At 37.8% G+C, this 18,547-nt stretch overlaps 1 protein-coding gene across 1 annotated transcript in view; it reads left to right on the plus strand.

The window, feature by feature from the left end:
• The first annotated feature begins 10,351 nt into the window (after window positions 1-10,351).
• XIRP2 (xin actin binding repeat containing 2) overlaps window positions 10,352-18,547 on the plus strand; it is a 38,863-nt gene continuing 30,667 nt past the window's right edge. The window contains exon 1 of the mRNA XM_051623209.1: window positions 10,352-10,711. Coding sequence (XP_051479169.1) covers window positions 10,352-10,711 — 360 coding nt within the window. The remainder of the gene's footprint in view (window positions 10,712-18,547) is intronic.

The following is an 18,547-nucleotide window of genomic DNA, read 5'->3' on the forward strand; positions in this document are numbered from 1 at the left end:
CATTATTATTATTTTTTTGTTGGATTTGTCAGCTTATGTTTCTGGGTACAACACAGATTAAGAAAGAGGTATAAATACAAGTACTAGGCATGTTTTATTTCCCAGTGCTACACTTTACCAGTTAACTGTATCTCATCCATAAAAGTGGAAATTTAATTGGAAGAGAGAAAGCTAAACAAAAAACACCACCATCACCAACAGAAAAAGAAAATAATAAAAAAATATGTGTTTTACTCAGCTTTGCTTATTGTATGCTTTTCATCGACTCTAAATGCCAGGATTTTAACTCTGTTTCTGTAGGGCTATGAAGTCCTACAGAACAAGGGTTCTTCAGAGTTGATTTAGTTATGGCTTCTTCTGTTCAATTATATGATGTCATGTCCACCCCTTAGTAAAGCCCCTCTAGGTTAAAAATTACTTGTATTGTTATCTTCATTGATAATAGTATTTGGAATGTCTTTTTTGAACTTTCTTGAGCTTTTCCTTCTGAAAGCCACATTACATGTGCTTGTTACTCTGACCTGTAGAATTTGTCACAATCATTCCCTGAAAACTTCCTGCCATGTTTCTTTCACAGGATTCATTAATTTCCTACAACCTACTGCCTCTCTGTGCACATAACTGAAAACTAAACAGTAAATTATGGATGCATCCAAATCCAAATCTTTCCTCTAGCTTAATTTTTACTTCAGGTGCTTTGTAGAAAAAATCTGGAAAAATGTCTCTTTTTATTGCCCCCCCCTGCTTACTCAGCAGTACATCTGAGAAAGTATCAGGTTTTGTTCTACCACTTTCCAGGAGAAAAACAATTTATTTATGCTACTATTAGTAATGAAATCTCTTCCACTGTCAGGGTGGAAGCTCAAGCTCAGTTCTTTATTTATATGAGATACTAAATGTTGTCATCGCCTTCTGATAGTGCTCTTGCAAATCCAAAGGAGTCAATAGACATAGAGAGGTTCCTGCCAGCCTGCAATGCTGTTTCAAGTAGACCACAGAAACTGCATTCATAACACTGAAAAAGTAGTAAAGTGGTAGACCAAAGCTGTTCCAGGCTACTTAAAAACCTAAAGCTGTCAGGCAATCCTGACTACTTAAATCTCCTAAATAACAGCTGTTTTTCCAAGTCTGTGTTTGCCAGTCCTAAGGCTACAAACCTGTCCCTCAACTAAAGTATCCTAATTCTTGCCTCTAGTCTCTATGGTAAGGCTTATCTTTGTTAAGTTTACTACTTTGGCAAAGGGCTGTAGTTTTCTGACACATCTAGTAGAAGACCACGTGAGAATTATCTCAACTTTCACAGCAGCTTCTCTTTCAGAATACACTTTAATATCATGCTCTTTAAAGTACACTTTCTTTAGAAAGTCCACTATTAGTACAGAGCAACTGACTCGCTGTGCAGTTATATGTTGAAAACAATAATTATTCCAAAGGTTTAAAAAAAGAGAACACATTATCTGAAAAATGTGTAAGGCAACAGCCATTCAATGGCAAGGACAGTAGTAGTGGCAACTACTGTTTGGGATGTGAACAGAAGTGTGATCAGTTCAGCCTCGGGGCAGAGCTCTTAGAGGAAGTAGAAAGGTAAGGGGCACCAGGGAGCCTGAGACAGACTGCTGGAGCCATGCTCTGCTCTTCCTGGGACACACCAGCAGAAAAACTTAGTTCAAGGGCACTCTGTACCCTTTCCCTACCAGGCAGACGGCAGTAGCTTAAACGTGAGGAGTGAATGGAGGAAAGTCCACACTTAGGGCTAGAGGCAAACACCCTCCTTGGCCACCTTGCCTTCATAATTGTACAACAGGTATGAGGGTCTCAATGTGGAAGGCCAGTCAACGGATGATGGGGATGATGGTCCATTCACCTGTACCAAAGGTGTTGCCAAGGTCAGAAAGGCCTAACCCTCATAGCATGATCACCTCCACCAGGAAGAAAAGATGGTTACAGTTGTAAGTGACTCCCTTCTGACGGGACCAGAGGGTCCAATATATTGGACAGACCCTCCTCTTAGACTGCAGCCTCCCTGGGGCCCAAGTTAAAGACATTACTAGGAATCTTGCTAGCCTGGTGGGGCCCTTGGATTCTTAAGTGTTATTGCTCTTCCATATGGGTGGTGGTGAAGCCATAATGCACGCTCCAAGGGCGATCAAAAGTGACTTCCAAGCTTTGGGATGCTTGGTGAGGGAAGCTGGGGCACAGGTTATTTTATCTTCCCTCTTCCCAGTTGCAGGCAGTGACTTTGGAAGAAAGAGACAGACACATGGCTCTGTGGCTGGTGTCACTGCCACAATTTTGGGTTTTTTGACAACAGAATGACCTACACGGCATCAGGCTTCCTGGCTTCTGATGAGATTCACCTTTCTCAGTGGAGAAGAGGGGCAAGATTAAGGTATCTTAAATATTTGTCTCTGTAATGGAGGGTGACTGATTAAGCACTAGAGGAGTGACATGCACAGTCATCAGCTGTGTTTTTAATGGATGCCACTGTCCCTTGAAATAAGGGTTACTTTAGGTGAATTGTAATAATGATTATGAACATACAGCAGATTCTTACCAAAGAACTTGCCAGATGCAATTTTTCCATTTGAAAACTGGTCAATTGAAGATTTATCGAATTTGAGTGAATCACACCATGATCCTGGGAATTTCATCCAGGTATTTTACACGTGTTGCTGAGGCTTACTCTGTTCCTATATTCACAAAATGATGCTGCTTTCTGTGCTGATTCATATACTCCTGCCAAGATGGAGCCATAACAGTCACATCTGGGTGCAATTCAGAGCTCTCAGAATACTGGCTAAAGTTACAAGGCTATTAAGTCCCTACTTCCATTTCACTGGCTCTATCTGTGTAGAAAAAAGCAGAATCCTATTCTGAAATACATCATCTAACTCAGTAATAAATATTTAAACTCAAGTAACAGGTCTTTGATTAGAACTCAACATTAATTCCAGTTATGTCTTTATAATTAAAAACTTCTGACTGTTCCCAAATGTCCCTCTATAGGAGCAAAGAGGGTCTATATAGGATTCCCCTCTGGATTTCCCATTTACAAATAGGTTAACCAAAAAAGCCACTTCCAGAGGACTGTATTGTACATCAAATAGCCTCACAATGACTGTGCTTTAAGTAAGAGTTACCAGCAATTATTAAAAGCAGATAGTGATCAAGTAAATTCTCATTCTAAAACATAGTTCTAACAAATAAAAATGTTTAGAAGAGACTAAATAAATGTTCTGAAGTAAAAACCAAATGCAATTAATTTCTCTATAGTTATAGCAGTTACACTGTCCAGTTTTAAGAGACACAAGTATGTATGAGCCTTAAACTAATTCACAAAGATAGAAGTGAGTTAATGAGAATCGTGGAGGTGTAGAAATAAGAAAGATGAGTCTCAGGACAAGGATTTCATGCTTAGCAATATTTGCCATATGCTTTCCAAACCCTCAACTTAAAACACACCATGAAACAAACAACCTAATTCTCTGTTGCCCTGTAGTCATTTAGCCATAACCAAAACTGAGAGAAGAAAAAACCTGCATGGTGATTTGGCAATCCCATGTACCAACTACACAGAAATATAGACGTCAAAGGCAGGACAGAATAGATGTTGCACACAGATTTTAACCAGCTTTCACTGAACGGTAGACTGAAATATGTGTCATGTATAATCACCTTGCAGCTTAGTAAGTTTTATTTCAGTATAAACTTTGTTACTGTTTCAAAGGTGGTGGTGGTGAAACAGTATTTTGAAAGTATTTTAAATTACTTTGTGAATTTGTACAGTTTGCGGCCTGCAGTTTTTAAATATTTCATATCATTTTTATGAGATACAAAACAAGTGGAAAAGAGAGGATGCAAAAGGGTACCCTTAATGTATCCTGTACTTGGCTGAAGAGTCCTTTAGACTTTCTACTGGACAAAGAGGTTTAGCCTGAAAACCAGAAAAGTCTCCACAATACTACAGAAAGAGAGAAAGGAAAACAGATCTAAAACCAAACAAACATAACACAAAAAGCCCATAACAAAAACAAACAACAACAAACAACACCACCAAAACCTAAACAAACAAAACCACAAAAAAAACCCCAAACAAACAACAACAACAAAAAAACAAGCATGGCATGCCAGAGCTGGTCAAAGCCCGCTGTCCAGTCAGCTCTAAGTAAGTCTCTGAAGTTAGCCAAGGAGTTGAGTGTAATAGTGAAAAAGGGGTGCTGCCCATGTTTGAGTATTTTTGATACTGCTGGATATACTGAATAGTCCACCCAAAAATGTGTCACTAAGGACACCAAGTCATTTGTTGAGAGGTTATAGAACAGGTTCTGTTCCCATGTGCTCCTGCTTGGTCTCTTTTGAAAAGAATTCTGGGAGGCCACCTTGGTTGTGCTGATTTGCATGTGCCCACCATGGTGATGGTGGCCCAGCAACCCCGGAATCTGGCTGTGTTTGCACACAATGGCCAGAATTCTGCCTGCAGTCTTCATATTCAGTCATGACAGCTGTGCACTGAGGACTGTCTCAAAGATAATGAAAAGTAAGTTGGGAATAGACAGAGCTGTACATGAGGACAAAAAAAAGAGGTAGAACTAGAGGACCCCAGAGGTCCCTGCCTACCAAAATTATTCTGCAACTCTAAACTGGGCCGCAGAAAATGTTTGTAAACATTCACTTTTGCTGTTCACGTACCTGGTGTCAGAAGTCCTTAGTGTTGCTTAAGGGAATTTTGAAGCAACAGAACTGAATAAAGGGCTAACCACTAGAAGTATATTTTAATTTATTTATGGTTTGTAACGCAAATGCTGGTGTGTCATAACCATCCAGTTTCCCTAGCAGTATTTCAGATTAGCAGTAAGAGGACTTTTTAAGTGGAAGCTATGTGCCTGTATTTATGTCTAACTTTCCACAAAACAAGAGATGGAAATGCATAGCTTGCCATTTGTAGAAAACTATGCTTCTCAGCATTTGTCAAACAGTTACCATTCTCTATGAAGAGAACGGTAATCTTTATAAGATGCTTGGCTCATGCATCAGATTCCAAGGTCTGGGGTTTTTCAAACTGAGCAGCAGTAGCTTCCTCAATTGCCACGTCACCTGCACTTAACAAGTTTTATGATTTAAAATGGTTCATCGTATATGTATTTCCTTCTTCAAATGCATTTGTTCTAGCCAATAAGCAGTACGGACTGGAAAGCTAGCACTTACACTGCGATAATTTCCCTAATGGGAAAAATAGCTAGAAAGGTCAAAAGCTTCTAGAAATGAACCTAAACAATTTGATTACAGATTTGGGGGGAGAGGGGTCAAGGGGCAGAAAAAGCAGTAGCCCTCTAACAAAGCAGATGAAAGCAGAATGAAGGGAAAAGGAAGAACTTTGAAAAGCCTTCTGCGTTTTATCCCTGTATGATTTATATGTACCACAATGAAACCCTTGAAAAGCAGTTATGTTTATTATTTAGAAAACCTGCTGCATCGGAATGTGGTTTGAACGATACTTGAATGTACATAGTACTTTTTTATCTGTTGACTTATGACTTCTCAATTGTACTTTTTCTCCAAACCTTTCCTAAGTACTTAAGAAGCAACTATTTTTTACTGAAAGGTGCTTTGTTTCCTGCCAAAGAACACTGAAACAAAAGCTGTTGCCTCTAGCCCTTGCCACTGCTAAGCAGTGTAAGGTGAGCGCACGTAGCACAGCCAGAGCGATGGCAGAAAGCACACTTTACCTCCCTGCCTCACTAAATAATACATTGGCAAGGCAAGCACATAAGAGATTTGGTGTCTTGTAACTACTATCAGACGTGTGTATATCAAGCTTCATGTTCGTTAGTCAAATGAGACCAATGCATTAGAGAACGTTTAAATTTGTCTTCCTTTAAACAGGCACACAATGAGTGCAGCAATGTTACAACCAGAAAACTTGACTGAGAAGAACACAGCGGTAAGACAAGCTCAGTACAAATATGTAATTTAATGCTTTTTTTTCATAGGCTGTCTAGTGTAGGGCCTGATACTTCTCATGCAATAAATGAGAATGAGGGGATAAAAGGAAAAAAATAAGCATGTCTTGCCTCAAAGTCCCATGAATATGAATAAAGCACTCTTTAGTCTTCTCTTATTAGATGAAAAAAGGTGTTTATTTTGCTGGTAAGATACAAGAATTAGTGTTCCAGTTTGATTTACCTCAAAATACTGAAACCTTGTTACATTTGCTAGAATAAGGCTTTGCTGTAATTTAGACTTGAAACAACATTTTTTAATGTTTTATTATTTAGCTGTGCCTATTTGTATCAGGAAAAGGTTGGCATGTTAAATGACAGCCCAAATTAATCTGTTTTCTCCAAATCTGACTAGGAATTTGCAAGTGCTTTAACTTTTGTAGTAATCAAAACCAATTTGAGCTCTTTTAATAAACTTATCTGAGCTACTTTTGTCACAAATTGTCTGAAAAGTAAAGGAAGAAATGTTACTTGATACATGAGACTGCTTACATGCAGAAGAAACTGCAAGGTTTTCTAGCAATGGTGTCAGAAGCGTGCACCTAGCTTGTGCACACCTATCATGTGCACACTCTAAGAGATTTAGGGAAGAAGAGATTATGTAGTAAGGTGGCCAGCAAATATTGCAGTTGGACTAGATGACTGCTGTCTATCCCTTCCAACTGAACTGTTTTGTTCTATTATTTACTAGATTTAGAGGAAAACTTAGCCAGGTATTCGTGCATGATTATATAATCCCACAGGCATTCAACTAAATGAACATAGCAACACTATTCACAAATGTGTATCAGATTACTATTTTTGCAATTTCTATTTACTTGTTTGCTAGTGAACAAATCTGCATGTAAGAAACATTTAAGATATGAATAATATGATTAAAATACAAGTAATCATTCTGGCAAAGGAATACACAGTAGAACCGATAATGTTTTTCTCATTACCTCTTTTAATTACTTGCATGAATATATTCACCTACCAATTGAATAAGCAGTCTGTGAACAACAGCAGAGGGCTTATCTCATTTGCAGTGCAAGAAGAAAAATACCACTTAAATGATCTTACTGTGAAGACAGATTCATCAACAACTTTAGGTTTAAAAAAAAACCCTGTAATTTACTAGATATCTTCAATTCATGAATCTACAAAATCTACAGGCCTTCCTAGACCTTTTTTCTCAGGAAAAGTATACATTTATTAGTTTTATTACATGCCATGTAGAATTACCATAGGCCTCATAAAATTGGTGGGAGAGAGATCCAAAAGATCCCAGAGACGAAACATGACAAAAGTAAAACCTAGTTTGATTGCAGTGTGTGAATGCTGTACTATCACTGGCCTCATAAAACAAACACATTCATGCAAAAGGTTTATAGGTAGTATTCACAAGGACCTACTTTTGAAGGATATATAGCGTTTTAGGTAGGTCCTTCACAAAAATTCCTCCATCGATTTCTGCCAGAATGACGGCTGACGAGCTAACTTGTTTGCTACTGCTACCTTCCTCACTCCAACACACCACTTTTGGCCACAGAAGCACACTAGCCTCCCAAACCAAAGAAAATGAGATGGCAATGCTGCCTGCAGAGTTTTAACCTGGCTGAAACCTTTATCATGTCACATTGATACTTTAAAAAGTTGTTCATTTTTATGGGCTGTTATTTGACTGTTATGAGCCGGGGTTTGGTGCAGTGGGACTGAAAACATGAGTGTAACAGACTAAGTTCTGCTTTGCCTCAAGTCCCAGACATGGGCAGGCTTCCATTCTGCAGCTGTTGGGAGAGGATAGTCACAGAGCTACAGATGTGAATTTGCCTGCAATTCCATCAAATTGGATAGTGTAGTAATTTTATTGCTGCTATTAGAGAATAAATCAATGTAAGTCAGGGGAGACACAAATAGGCCAGAGCATCAGATAGTTGAGAGGAAAAAATAGTGGACCAAAAAAACCCAAAACAACTTGGTAAAAGCAACAGTATCTGGTCTCCCCATCACTTAAATAAGATAATTTTACTGGTGGCCAGTAAAAGTTAAAAACTACAGTCAGCAGAGCAAGTATGAAATTATAATAGTGATGTGGGCATAAATCCAAATCTACACTTTTCTTATTTCCTCTATTCCCACATTTCCATGAAGGCTAAGGCTCTATAATGCTCAGGAAACAATTACAGTAACTGACAAGTTTAGATGTGCAGTATTCATCAAATATTTTACTTGAAATAAATTCCCATTAATATTCTACAGTGATTTAAACTCCCACAAACAGGTAGGGAAGGAAATTAGAAATCAGAGACCAGTTTTGGACATAGCAGTAATAAAACACAAAAACCTCACCAGGTTCTGATTTGCATTTTTTTTTGCAGGTGCCCCATTCTTCCTCCCTTCCCCTCCCCCCTCCCCCAACTCCAAGTTTCAGAGAGAGACTTTCATTAAAATATATATTGAGAAAGTGGCTTAAAATCAGGTTTAGGCCTATGTTCAAATTTATTCCCAACACAAACGCAGATGTTACAATGAAATCTCTCTTTCAGGTAAGGAGGAGGGAAAGGTAGGAAGCACAGCAGATCATCAACCTTATAAACTGTTGGGTCTGCACAGTTTCACCTGTGCAGCCAACCCATGAATGCAAACAAAGCAACTGTGTTTATCTGTCATCTAGCCATAGGGCCCACCCAAGGTGAGGGTAAAAGAAACTACCATTCTTCATTAAATCTTTTTTAAGAGCTGTGATAGAAAAGGAGGTGAACTCTAGTTTTGGATGACAGCATACCACCTATTCTGAAAACCCCTGAAACCAACAAAAGGACCCACAAGTAATGAATCAAAACATAGGAGAATGTGGATATTGCATAACCACACTCACCCAAATTAGGAAATGCCAACTTCACAGTCTAAAGTAGATCCTTAAATGCAGTGCAAATCAATATTTCTAACATACAGCTATGAGTTAGGTTAGACATTCTTGCAACTGGTAAATTTAACAGCTGTTCTTAATTTTTGGTTAAAAGTCAGAGCTATTTGAGACCCTTAAGGGAACCAGACAGCTCAGAACATCAGGCACATGTAGTAGGGGAAAGAAGGGAAGCAACTTTTGCTTTCAGGAAGGGGAGAGCATGGGAGACAGTTTGCATCAGTCAAGGGGAATTAGCAGGGTATTAGTCATGGTCGCACCCTGGAACTGTCAAAAACCTAAAGGAGAGACATGTCCTTTGCCAATTTTTGATTGGAAAGAACGTGAAAGCTGTGAGCCAACAAAATCTTGTTTTGTTCAAATAAATGGTATCTTGAGTTTACTTTGAAAAATATTCTTGCAATGCACCAAATAGCCAGTGCTTCTCCTATGTTTGTCCTCGTAAGTGAAATATTACAGACCACACTAATTCTGGTTTGAAATTGACAGAAAAAACACCCCAAACCCAACTCACAACAATGCAAATTTAAGCTCAATCAAATGTAACCATGTTACAAGACAGTTAAACACATAACAAACTCTCTTGCCAGGAAGGGCAGAGCTACCAAATTAAGATATTAGCTAGTAGTTTGGTCTCAATTCTTGTTAGCATATCTTTGTCTATACTGTTGTATATCCATGTTCTTTCTAATAAAACTAATTTTGAATCAGAGATGAAAACTTACATTTCAGTATTTGCTGCAGGGTAGAAAAACCTTGAAATCAAACCTCTTGGGAGCTGATTTCAGGAAACAGGTTGCAGATTCCAGCAACTGGTGCAAAATGATAGAATAGCAATTTTCCTTCCCTAGCGTACTGTAAGAAAGATGGAGTAAGCCTTTGTGAGAACACAGTGAACTGATTGCAAAGATTTTATATCAGCACTTGCTAATTTACCTGCCAGAGGACTTACAATGCAACTAGGAACATTGTACTAGGAAGTGTTTGCAGACCATCCCTGTACTTTCCCAGCCAATGCAGTAGCCCTTCTGGCTGCATTAAAATTATGTGTTTCACTCCAAAATACTACAGCTGTATCAAATCTAAAATAAACCAGCAGTCACCTGTCACATCACATCTCAGTGCAGCATGCCCTGATTACCAGGCACTCATTCATTAGCCCCACTTTGTTTGAAATTCTTTCTAATTGTGTGCTTGCTGCTTTTCCATTCATGCTAGACAGCAATTCTGCTGGCAAGCTTAAGAATAAAATATCTGAACGCCACCCTTAATTTGCTCTTTAACTAACATATTCCTGCTATACGAACACACTGAACCCTTTTACTGATTCTTACTCGGTCTGGTCTTACTGGATCTCACTTTCCATTGGGAAGTGGCTTCCATCCCAGATGTCAGCCTGTGCCCTGGCCTGTCCTGTAACCTGCAAAGGCTTTTGAGCTGCCCCATGGTGGCCTCTGCTGGCCCAGTGCTGCCTGTCTCTGACCCCAGGTACATGTTACATTGGCAGGGCACGCTGGAGCTGGCAGATTTTCCTCTGCAGAAGGGCTCCGTGGAGCTCCTCAAGCAGAAATGGGAGTCTGCAACTGCTAGAAGACCTGGCCCGATGCTCCAACGCTCACCAACCTCACAGTCCTTGGTGCCGGGTAAGATCAGCTGCTTCAGTGCCATGGAGAAAGTGTCAGCAGAGAGCAGGAGGACGGATGTGTTCAAGGAGGAGAGCCTAGGTGTCCCTCAGCAGATAGAGGACATCCCCATCACTGTGGAGGAGCTGCGGAGCCGCTTTGAGGCCCTGGGTGGCAAGAAGGTGAGTGCCTGGGCTGGGTGGACACCTTGAGGGAATGGAGATAGCCCCCAGGGCTGCAAGGCAGTTTCCCCAGCCTTACTCCACCCCTCTTCTGTGCCCCACCAGAGATGGGCAGCCCAGCTCCCTTGGATGTCCTGTGGACAATTTGGTTCATCATAATACCAAGTGTTCTACAGCTTTCCTTATTGCACAATGTTTTTGGCCTGGATAATTTTAATGGTTGCCAACTGGCACTATCTGCCAACCCGTCAGGTAAGTTAGTGCACAATTGTGTGTGGTTGGTACTTTTTTTAGGGGGGAACTAAAACCAGATACTGTGGTCTGAGAGAAGAATTCCCAAATGAAACTATTTACAAACACTCTAAAACTTTCAGAAGCAATTGCTTCTTTTTTTGTAGAACAGTATTGACTCCCTTTCAACTGAGAAACCTGCTGTCACTTCAGCCACTGAAGTTTACTGGCATAAAATTGCAACCTTCATTTGTCATCAAATTTTTCTCTGAGAAATGTCTGTGATTTCTTTGACGTACCTGGGTTGAAGCTAGGCTTTTTTTTAAGCTTAAAAAATGTTTCAGAGAGGTATAGGATACCAAAAAGGTCATAGGTAATTTTAATAAGGGTAACTTCATTTGTTTTTGTGGCTAAAAAGTCTTTCACCATTCTTTACTTCTTCTGTGTGAAAATTAAAATACCCCTGCAGGTTTTGGTTGCTGATGGAATATTTTATACCTTCCACATTTTAATTCCTCCCTCCTTTTTCAGGTTAAAAAATCTATATATACATGAATTCTAAAATCCCCTTAGAATATTTTTTTACCTTGGTTCTCAATGAAAGATATACTAAAACTTGATGTCACAACTCTGTGTCCTACCACTTTCCGAGGATAACCCTGTGTAGTCCACACAGTCAGCCATTTACCTTTCTAGTTTTAATGCCTAGAGGCATTCAAACATAACTTTCTGGTCCAGAAACTAGATTTCAGAATAATGCATACTGACCATGATATAATTAATACAGAAAATCCTATTAAAATATATTAGAAAGTTTTCTAATGTGAACAGTGAAATAAAAATCCATATATGATTCATTAAAAATCTTTCATTGGCTTTAGATGCACAGCACAAAAAGCGGCAGATACCAATAAAACAAAAGTTAAAATCTCATGGGATTATTGAGCACTTTAAAGACCATATAAAATAGTCACAGACTGCTACTAAGTGGCATAGTCAAGGCAGAGACCTTTTTAGTTGATATAACTTAGTCATTTTTTGGTAACAGCAAAGCATACTTTTTTTTCCTACATTCATTATTGCAGACATGATTATTCTTGTAGAAGCCACTAAGTTCTTTTTTAATCATATTGATACAAATAGCTCCTTATTGAGTGAGAAAGAGTAATTTTTTTCTTAAACAGCATTCTTCAACTTTACGGGAAAGCAGACCTTTACTTAAACAATAATTACCTAGAAAATAAGAGAACTCCTTACTCCCAGTCTCAGAACTGTTACACCAATTAAAAATTACTTCATCAGGCTTTCTTTGCAAAATTTGCTACTGCTTCATCTGCAAATATTTTGAATGCACATATAATTAGAATCTGTCTATTAGCATTATTATTTCACTAATAAACTTTATAAACATTATTTCCAAGTATATCTCTTTCTGCTAGGTGTTCCTTCAAGAGAAAAATGTATTATTTGGGATGCAAAAGGGAAGCCAAGGCTCAATAAAAAGACTGGGAGGTGGGGGGAAAAGAGTCAAGGAAGTGTTATTTGCCTTGTCCATATCATTTATTTACCAAAAGTGCTGCATATGAAATGTCTTTGAGTAGACCCCTACTAAAAATATTTTTTTTCTCTGCACAGCCAGAAGTAGAAAAAGAGGTGTACTCTCTGCAGAGCATGCTTTCTTGCTAAATCACTGAAACTCATGCAGAGTTGCAGGAATTCCAACAGTTAAGATCAGTATCTTTCAAAAAAAAACATTGAAAACCAGATGATGCTTATAAAGTTCCAAGTGACATGCAGTGGAAAAGCATGAGGCACAGGCCCTTTTCAGAATTCAAGTGGAAAAGCTTGAACTCTTATCCTGTTCAAGTAGCTATCTCAGGAAATAAGATGTATATTGCCTGTGAGGTTTTATTTCCCCAGCATTGTAAGACATCTTAAAGTTTCCAATTTACAAGCAATGTGAAATGTAGAAAAATGGAATTCTGCATCACTGAATGCCTTCACAATGTAAGCATTACTTCAACACTTTTACATAAAAAGAAAAAATGGAAAGTGAGTCTACAAAAAAGGCATTCATATCAAGAATTTCTGATGCTGAAGAACTGTGTATATTTAAGCTCAGGTCATTTGCTTACAAACCTTGGCAACACACACCAAGACCAGGACTGACAAGGTTTCAAAAAAAGTGTGAATTGCTTTGGTATATGAGTTGTGTGAAAGGACAGATTATTTCAGTAATATGTAAAGTTGAAGCCAAACTGATGCTGGTGCTACAAATGACATCAACATCTATGTCCAAGATCTAATGGCACATAAATTATGTAGAAATTACTGATTCTTCCCCTGGTAACAGTGAATAATCATGAAAAAAAATAAAATAATGGGAGGTAAATAAGATCCACAGCAATCTCAGGCTTTGAATGTATGGGCTTTGTATCATATTTTAAATTAGTATACTGAAGATATTTGTGGGTGCATATTAAGCGTTTCATGTGATAAGGATCTTAGATGTTAGAGCTGACAAAAGCATTTATTAATACTGATGAATGTTAAGTATTTTAGTAGTTAAATATTATACCATTTCACCTAGAGCAATAGAGGTTAGAACAAAGAAATACCTATATGTAAAATAAAGTCAAGGCCACAGAAATCAGAGAGGAATTTAAAAAATATAAACAGAATATCTTTTAAAGCTCAGTGTCAGCTAACTATATTACAGTAACCCAATGCATAAATGAACATGCTCATTAGCCTTATGCTCAGAAAAAGACTGCCAACTGTTGTAACATTGCTTAAATGCACTACCTCTTGACTAATCAGACTTAGAAAACCTGGGCTCATCTTACTACATTATTCCAGAGGCAGAATAGATTTTATTATAAGGCAAAATACCACTGATTAAAAATCCTGAAACCGCTCAGTCAGGTGGCATTTCCATTGCAGTACTGTTATTGGTATATGTACAAAATCCATAGAGAAAAATCAGGGCAAATAAATAATGTTAAACCATGAAGTGACTTCTAAATAATCCGATCAATCATATAAAGCACCATCTCCTGGTTCAAAAGTGAAAGACATTACTGTAGGCAGCTGCAAATGTATTTAGACTTACAGCATATTTCCCTTCCTGGTGGCTACACGCTGAACTATGTCCATTCCTAATTATTTGAGTGGAATTAACACTTCGAATTGCAGTAAGATCGGAAAAAAAAAAAAAAAAAAAAAAAATAATTGGAAGCTAAGATTAGTAATTTTGAAGCTAAACCATTTGGTAAAGTCAAATTACTTTTGCCTGAGTTTATTCAAGTGGAATTTGGATGTATTTCCTTCTTAGGAGTACTAATAAGTTAATAATTACATCTGTTGCTGGAGCTTTTTAATGAAACACTATAGTATCAGGCCTGCTCATATCTTTCCAATGTTTGGAAATAAACTGATGTCCCACTCTGATGAATTGAAAAGTATTCTTCCCTTTCTTAGAGGAAAAAATCTGGTTTTTAGGAAGCAATAATATATTAAAGCATCAATGTACTGATTTATCACTCCCATGAAACAATTACTTTAATTTATTAGCACTCAAAGGCATGGGAATGTTAAAGCAACCAAGGCCTGCGTTTGCTGGAAAGTGATTTGTATCTTTTTTCTTAAAATGTGCTAAAGCATCCCAACTGAGAAAGTAATTTCATGCTTAACTTTTTAGTGAAAACTATTCAAAGAACTCATTAAAACCATTCATTTATAAAATCTGGTATATGTTCATTAAACTGTGTTCTTTGCAGAAAACATATGAACCACTGCCAGAAAGTAAATGAAAGGAACAGATGTTTAATATAAAAGGTTAGACCTTCATTTAAATTGTTTAAACAAGCAGCATCTTTTTTTCCCTTAGCACTGTCAGAAATGTTTATATTAATTTAGCAAAGTCATGTAATGCAGAAAAGAATGGAAACCCTGTGACAGTTTTGTACTCTGAGCACTTGCATAATTTGTTATTTTTGTTATGGATGAATGAAAGCAAATAGTGAGGAGTGCATGGGATGGCCAAATGATTAGCCTTGCTGAAAAGCTTGATATTGCAGGGAGTGCTGTATCATCAGCTTTCTGGATTTTGGCTTCTACTCTTTCAAGTCTTTTTGTGACACAATGCATTCCTCCTCTTTGTATCCATGAACTTTTTTCTAATGGCAAAAGATTCCACAACAAGAACAGGCCACCTTGTCTATGGGATTTGAATTGTGGATCATGAAGAACAGGTTTTGGTAAAAATTTAATTGTTGAATTTTTTGTGGAGTATAGTCAGCTAATAAAATTAAACTCTACTTCCTAGGATGACTGACTTTCCCAGGAAGGCAGCCTAAAAATCTGAAAACTGTTTTCTGAACAGGGAAGCATTTAAATAGAAGCATTCAGAAAACACAAAGCATATTTCCTCTGCAAGATTAAGTCCAACTTTTTTTTATGCTGTTTAATACAAGCATATTTTCATCATTACATGGTAACAGCTACCCCTAAAAAGTTGCAGATATGTACACAGCTGTTCAACAGTTACTGTAAAAGTTTATAAAGTGTTTATAAAGTTATAAAGATTCATCCTCCCGCCTCCTTTGGAGCCACAAGCCAACATAGGAGGAATGTGGATTGTGAAAGGGAGAGGACCAGTACATGTCTTTTCAGTGCCTGACTCTTGCTTTCCCCATGCATTTTAAAAAGTGGGAGACTAGAACATTAAGGCACCCCCTTGATCTGTCTGGCTGTTGTGCTCCCTCTTTCTTGGGACTGGTAATTAATCCATCACCTCCTAAGAGCCCAGTACAGAAGTACCTGGGTCAAGTTTTGCCTGTACCAGGACCATATCTCAATATGGGTGACGCCAGCATCTCCACCTTTGGCAATATTCTGTGCCTGCACAACTAACAGAAAGTACTGGAATATTTCACCATCCTTGTAGGGCTGGAATGGAAAAGTACCTGACAAAAGTCAATTAACTTCAATCCTGTAAATAGTGATTCTAATGGAGACCCTTTGAGCTCTCCTGGATCTTAGAAGGCTGTGACCATCATCTCCCCTGAATTGGGACACCCCTCAGGTACCAACTCCTCGAGGACTGTCTGCTGACAGACACCAGGGCAAGTTATTCCTCCTTGAGTCTCAATTATTGCCCATTGAGGAATGTTGATACACTGTGAGTATTTGCTCTGAACTCAAGAAGAGGGAAATTTTAACTATAGGTTAGCTTTTCATCCATCTCTACTTACCCATTTTTTGAATACAAACATTTGCTATCATGATTGGGGGTGTCAAAATATATTTAATTTAGTAGATCCAAGTATTTCTATGTGTTTGTATGTTTTGTGAGCATATATGTTCTCCAATTGAAGAGACCTTGTTGTAAGCTAGCACAAGTCTTGCCAACCTCTAATCAAGTTGCTGATCAAATTATTATACATATATCCTAACAAATCACTTGTAAATCTTTAAATTGGTTAATCAGTAGGTGCTGCCAAATTCTACCACTGATCTATCTCATCATTATTAATAATTTTTTTATCATTGTTAATCATAGCCTCTGGCAGACACTCTTTTCTGTGACAGAAGTGAGAAAAGTGCCTAGAGACCTTTTAGTATTATAAGCCTTCTTACAGTTTTTGAGGTATTTTCAGGGCTTCTACCTGTGTCACTACAGATATGACATTGTTTTGCAAATAGTTCTTTCAGTAAAGACCAGTGAAGTTAAAGAGAAATATTATATTATTTTGTACCAACAAGTTCTACAGCTGAGTCTGTCATTTGGAAATGGAGTAAAGGGAGGAGAATCTCCTTCACTTCAGGCAAACTGAAGGATCTAAAAGCATCAGGTTGTTGTTTTTTGTGGCTTTTTGTGTTGTTGTTGTTTTGTTTTGTTTTTAACTGCTAATACTGTAACATAAGGCTGTTTAGTAGTAGTAGAAGTGCCTATGTGTGTTTCTACATGCATCGTTGAAAATGGCACCAAGAACACTATGGTATATGGGAAGAAATACCACGTTGCCTCTTTTTGCTCCCCTGTCCTTGTTTTTTAGAAGGATTTAGGGGAGTGTGATTTTTTTAAAAACTTTTCACAGTGCACTCTAAGCTGCAGTGATTACAAAAAAAAATTAGATTTTGAAAGAAACAAACAAATGTTTTTTAAGCTGTTAATTTTATTCTGAACAGATAGGATATCTGATATTTTTAATAATTACTTAGGGCTTGTTTTAGCAGACATTACCTTCTTGTAAATTCAGGATTATAGCAGACTGACAAGTCTTTGGCTAAAGTCTCAAGAAGGCAGAGAAAAGCAGAGAAGTGCTGCCTTCCATATGTGGCTGTTCTAATCTCACTGTGTCCTATTAAGCAAGCAAGCAAGTGGAGAAATGAGGAAGATGTCCCTTGGGGCTTCTCAGGAAAGGCACATACACAAACACACACACATATATATATATAAAAAGTCCTAAGAGGCTTCTTGTTTAAAGATATGATCAGTTAGAAATGACCCAGAAACTGGGACTTGTAGAAATAATATTTCACATTTTAAAATCTGCAGAGATCAATAAAGTTAAAACCTTTTAACTTAGAGAGCTGTATGTGATGTCCACTGAGTTTAGTGCAGTTTGATCTTGAGGGTGAAGAACTGTGCTTTCTGGGTCATCAAAAAAATTACCACTTCTCTTTCCAGATACATAAGCAAGTAAATACCTGGCTTTACCCAAGTCTATTTTTGTTGTATTGTTTCCAACCTGACAGCCAGAAGCATCACAGCTCCTTTTCGTGGTCAATGCCAGAAAATGACGTTTGGAAAATTATGTTCCATTTAGAACATGTCCTTTAACTTCATCTCCACATTTAGTTTAATTTTAGCTTAATTTTAGTTTAGAATATTTTATAGATAATACTTTTCCTAAGCACCTTCTTAAGTATTTGTTACTTGTGGCAGAAAGCAACAAATCTTAAAACATTTTCACTGTCATTCTGTCTGCTGGAATTTGGAACAACTTACCAGACTATGGCATCTTAATCAATTCTTGAAGCATGGAGGTGATGTGGAAAGGTGGAAAGTAAATACATTTGTCACTAGCATGCCTGAGGAAATTACACTTGGATGAAAACATAGCACCTGGGTTAAGTTGATTAGGAAGGAAATATACTCTTGACATAAAGTCTGAGAAATCCACAGGTGGTGATATGCAGGGGAGAGCAGATCTATAAATTAAACATGATTCAAAGAGACATTTCTGGTTTCAGAGTACACTGTGTAATATGTCAAAAGAACAATTTCAAGTTAACAATCAAATAACCACCTGCACCAAAACATACTCACAAGTACTGACTATTTCAATAGGCTATTAATATGTAAAATAAATTCCCCAGTATGACTGTTCCTGTTATCTGTCCTCCAACCAGTATAACATTTGTGAAAACAAAAAAAGAGAAATGGACTCACCATGCTTTCTGAAGTTGTTGTCATGAGGTTGAAGTGAATAGGTCCAAAATCACCACACTCAGGAATGTCCTGCTACTGTTATGAATCTTCATGAAAGTAGAATTCCTGGGGTTTCAGAAAGGAGTACAACATAGAATACTTTCCAT

This window comes from Apus apus, chromosome 6 (genome assembly GCF_020740795.1).
Source record: "Apus apus isolate bApuApu2 chromosome 6, bApuApu2.pri.cur, whole genome shotgun sequence".
In the NCBI taxonomy this organism is placed as follows: Eukaryota; Metazoa; Chordata; class Aves; order Apodiformes; family Apodidae; genus Apus; species Apus apus.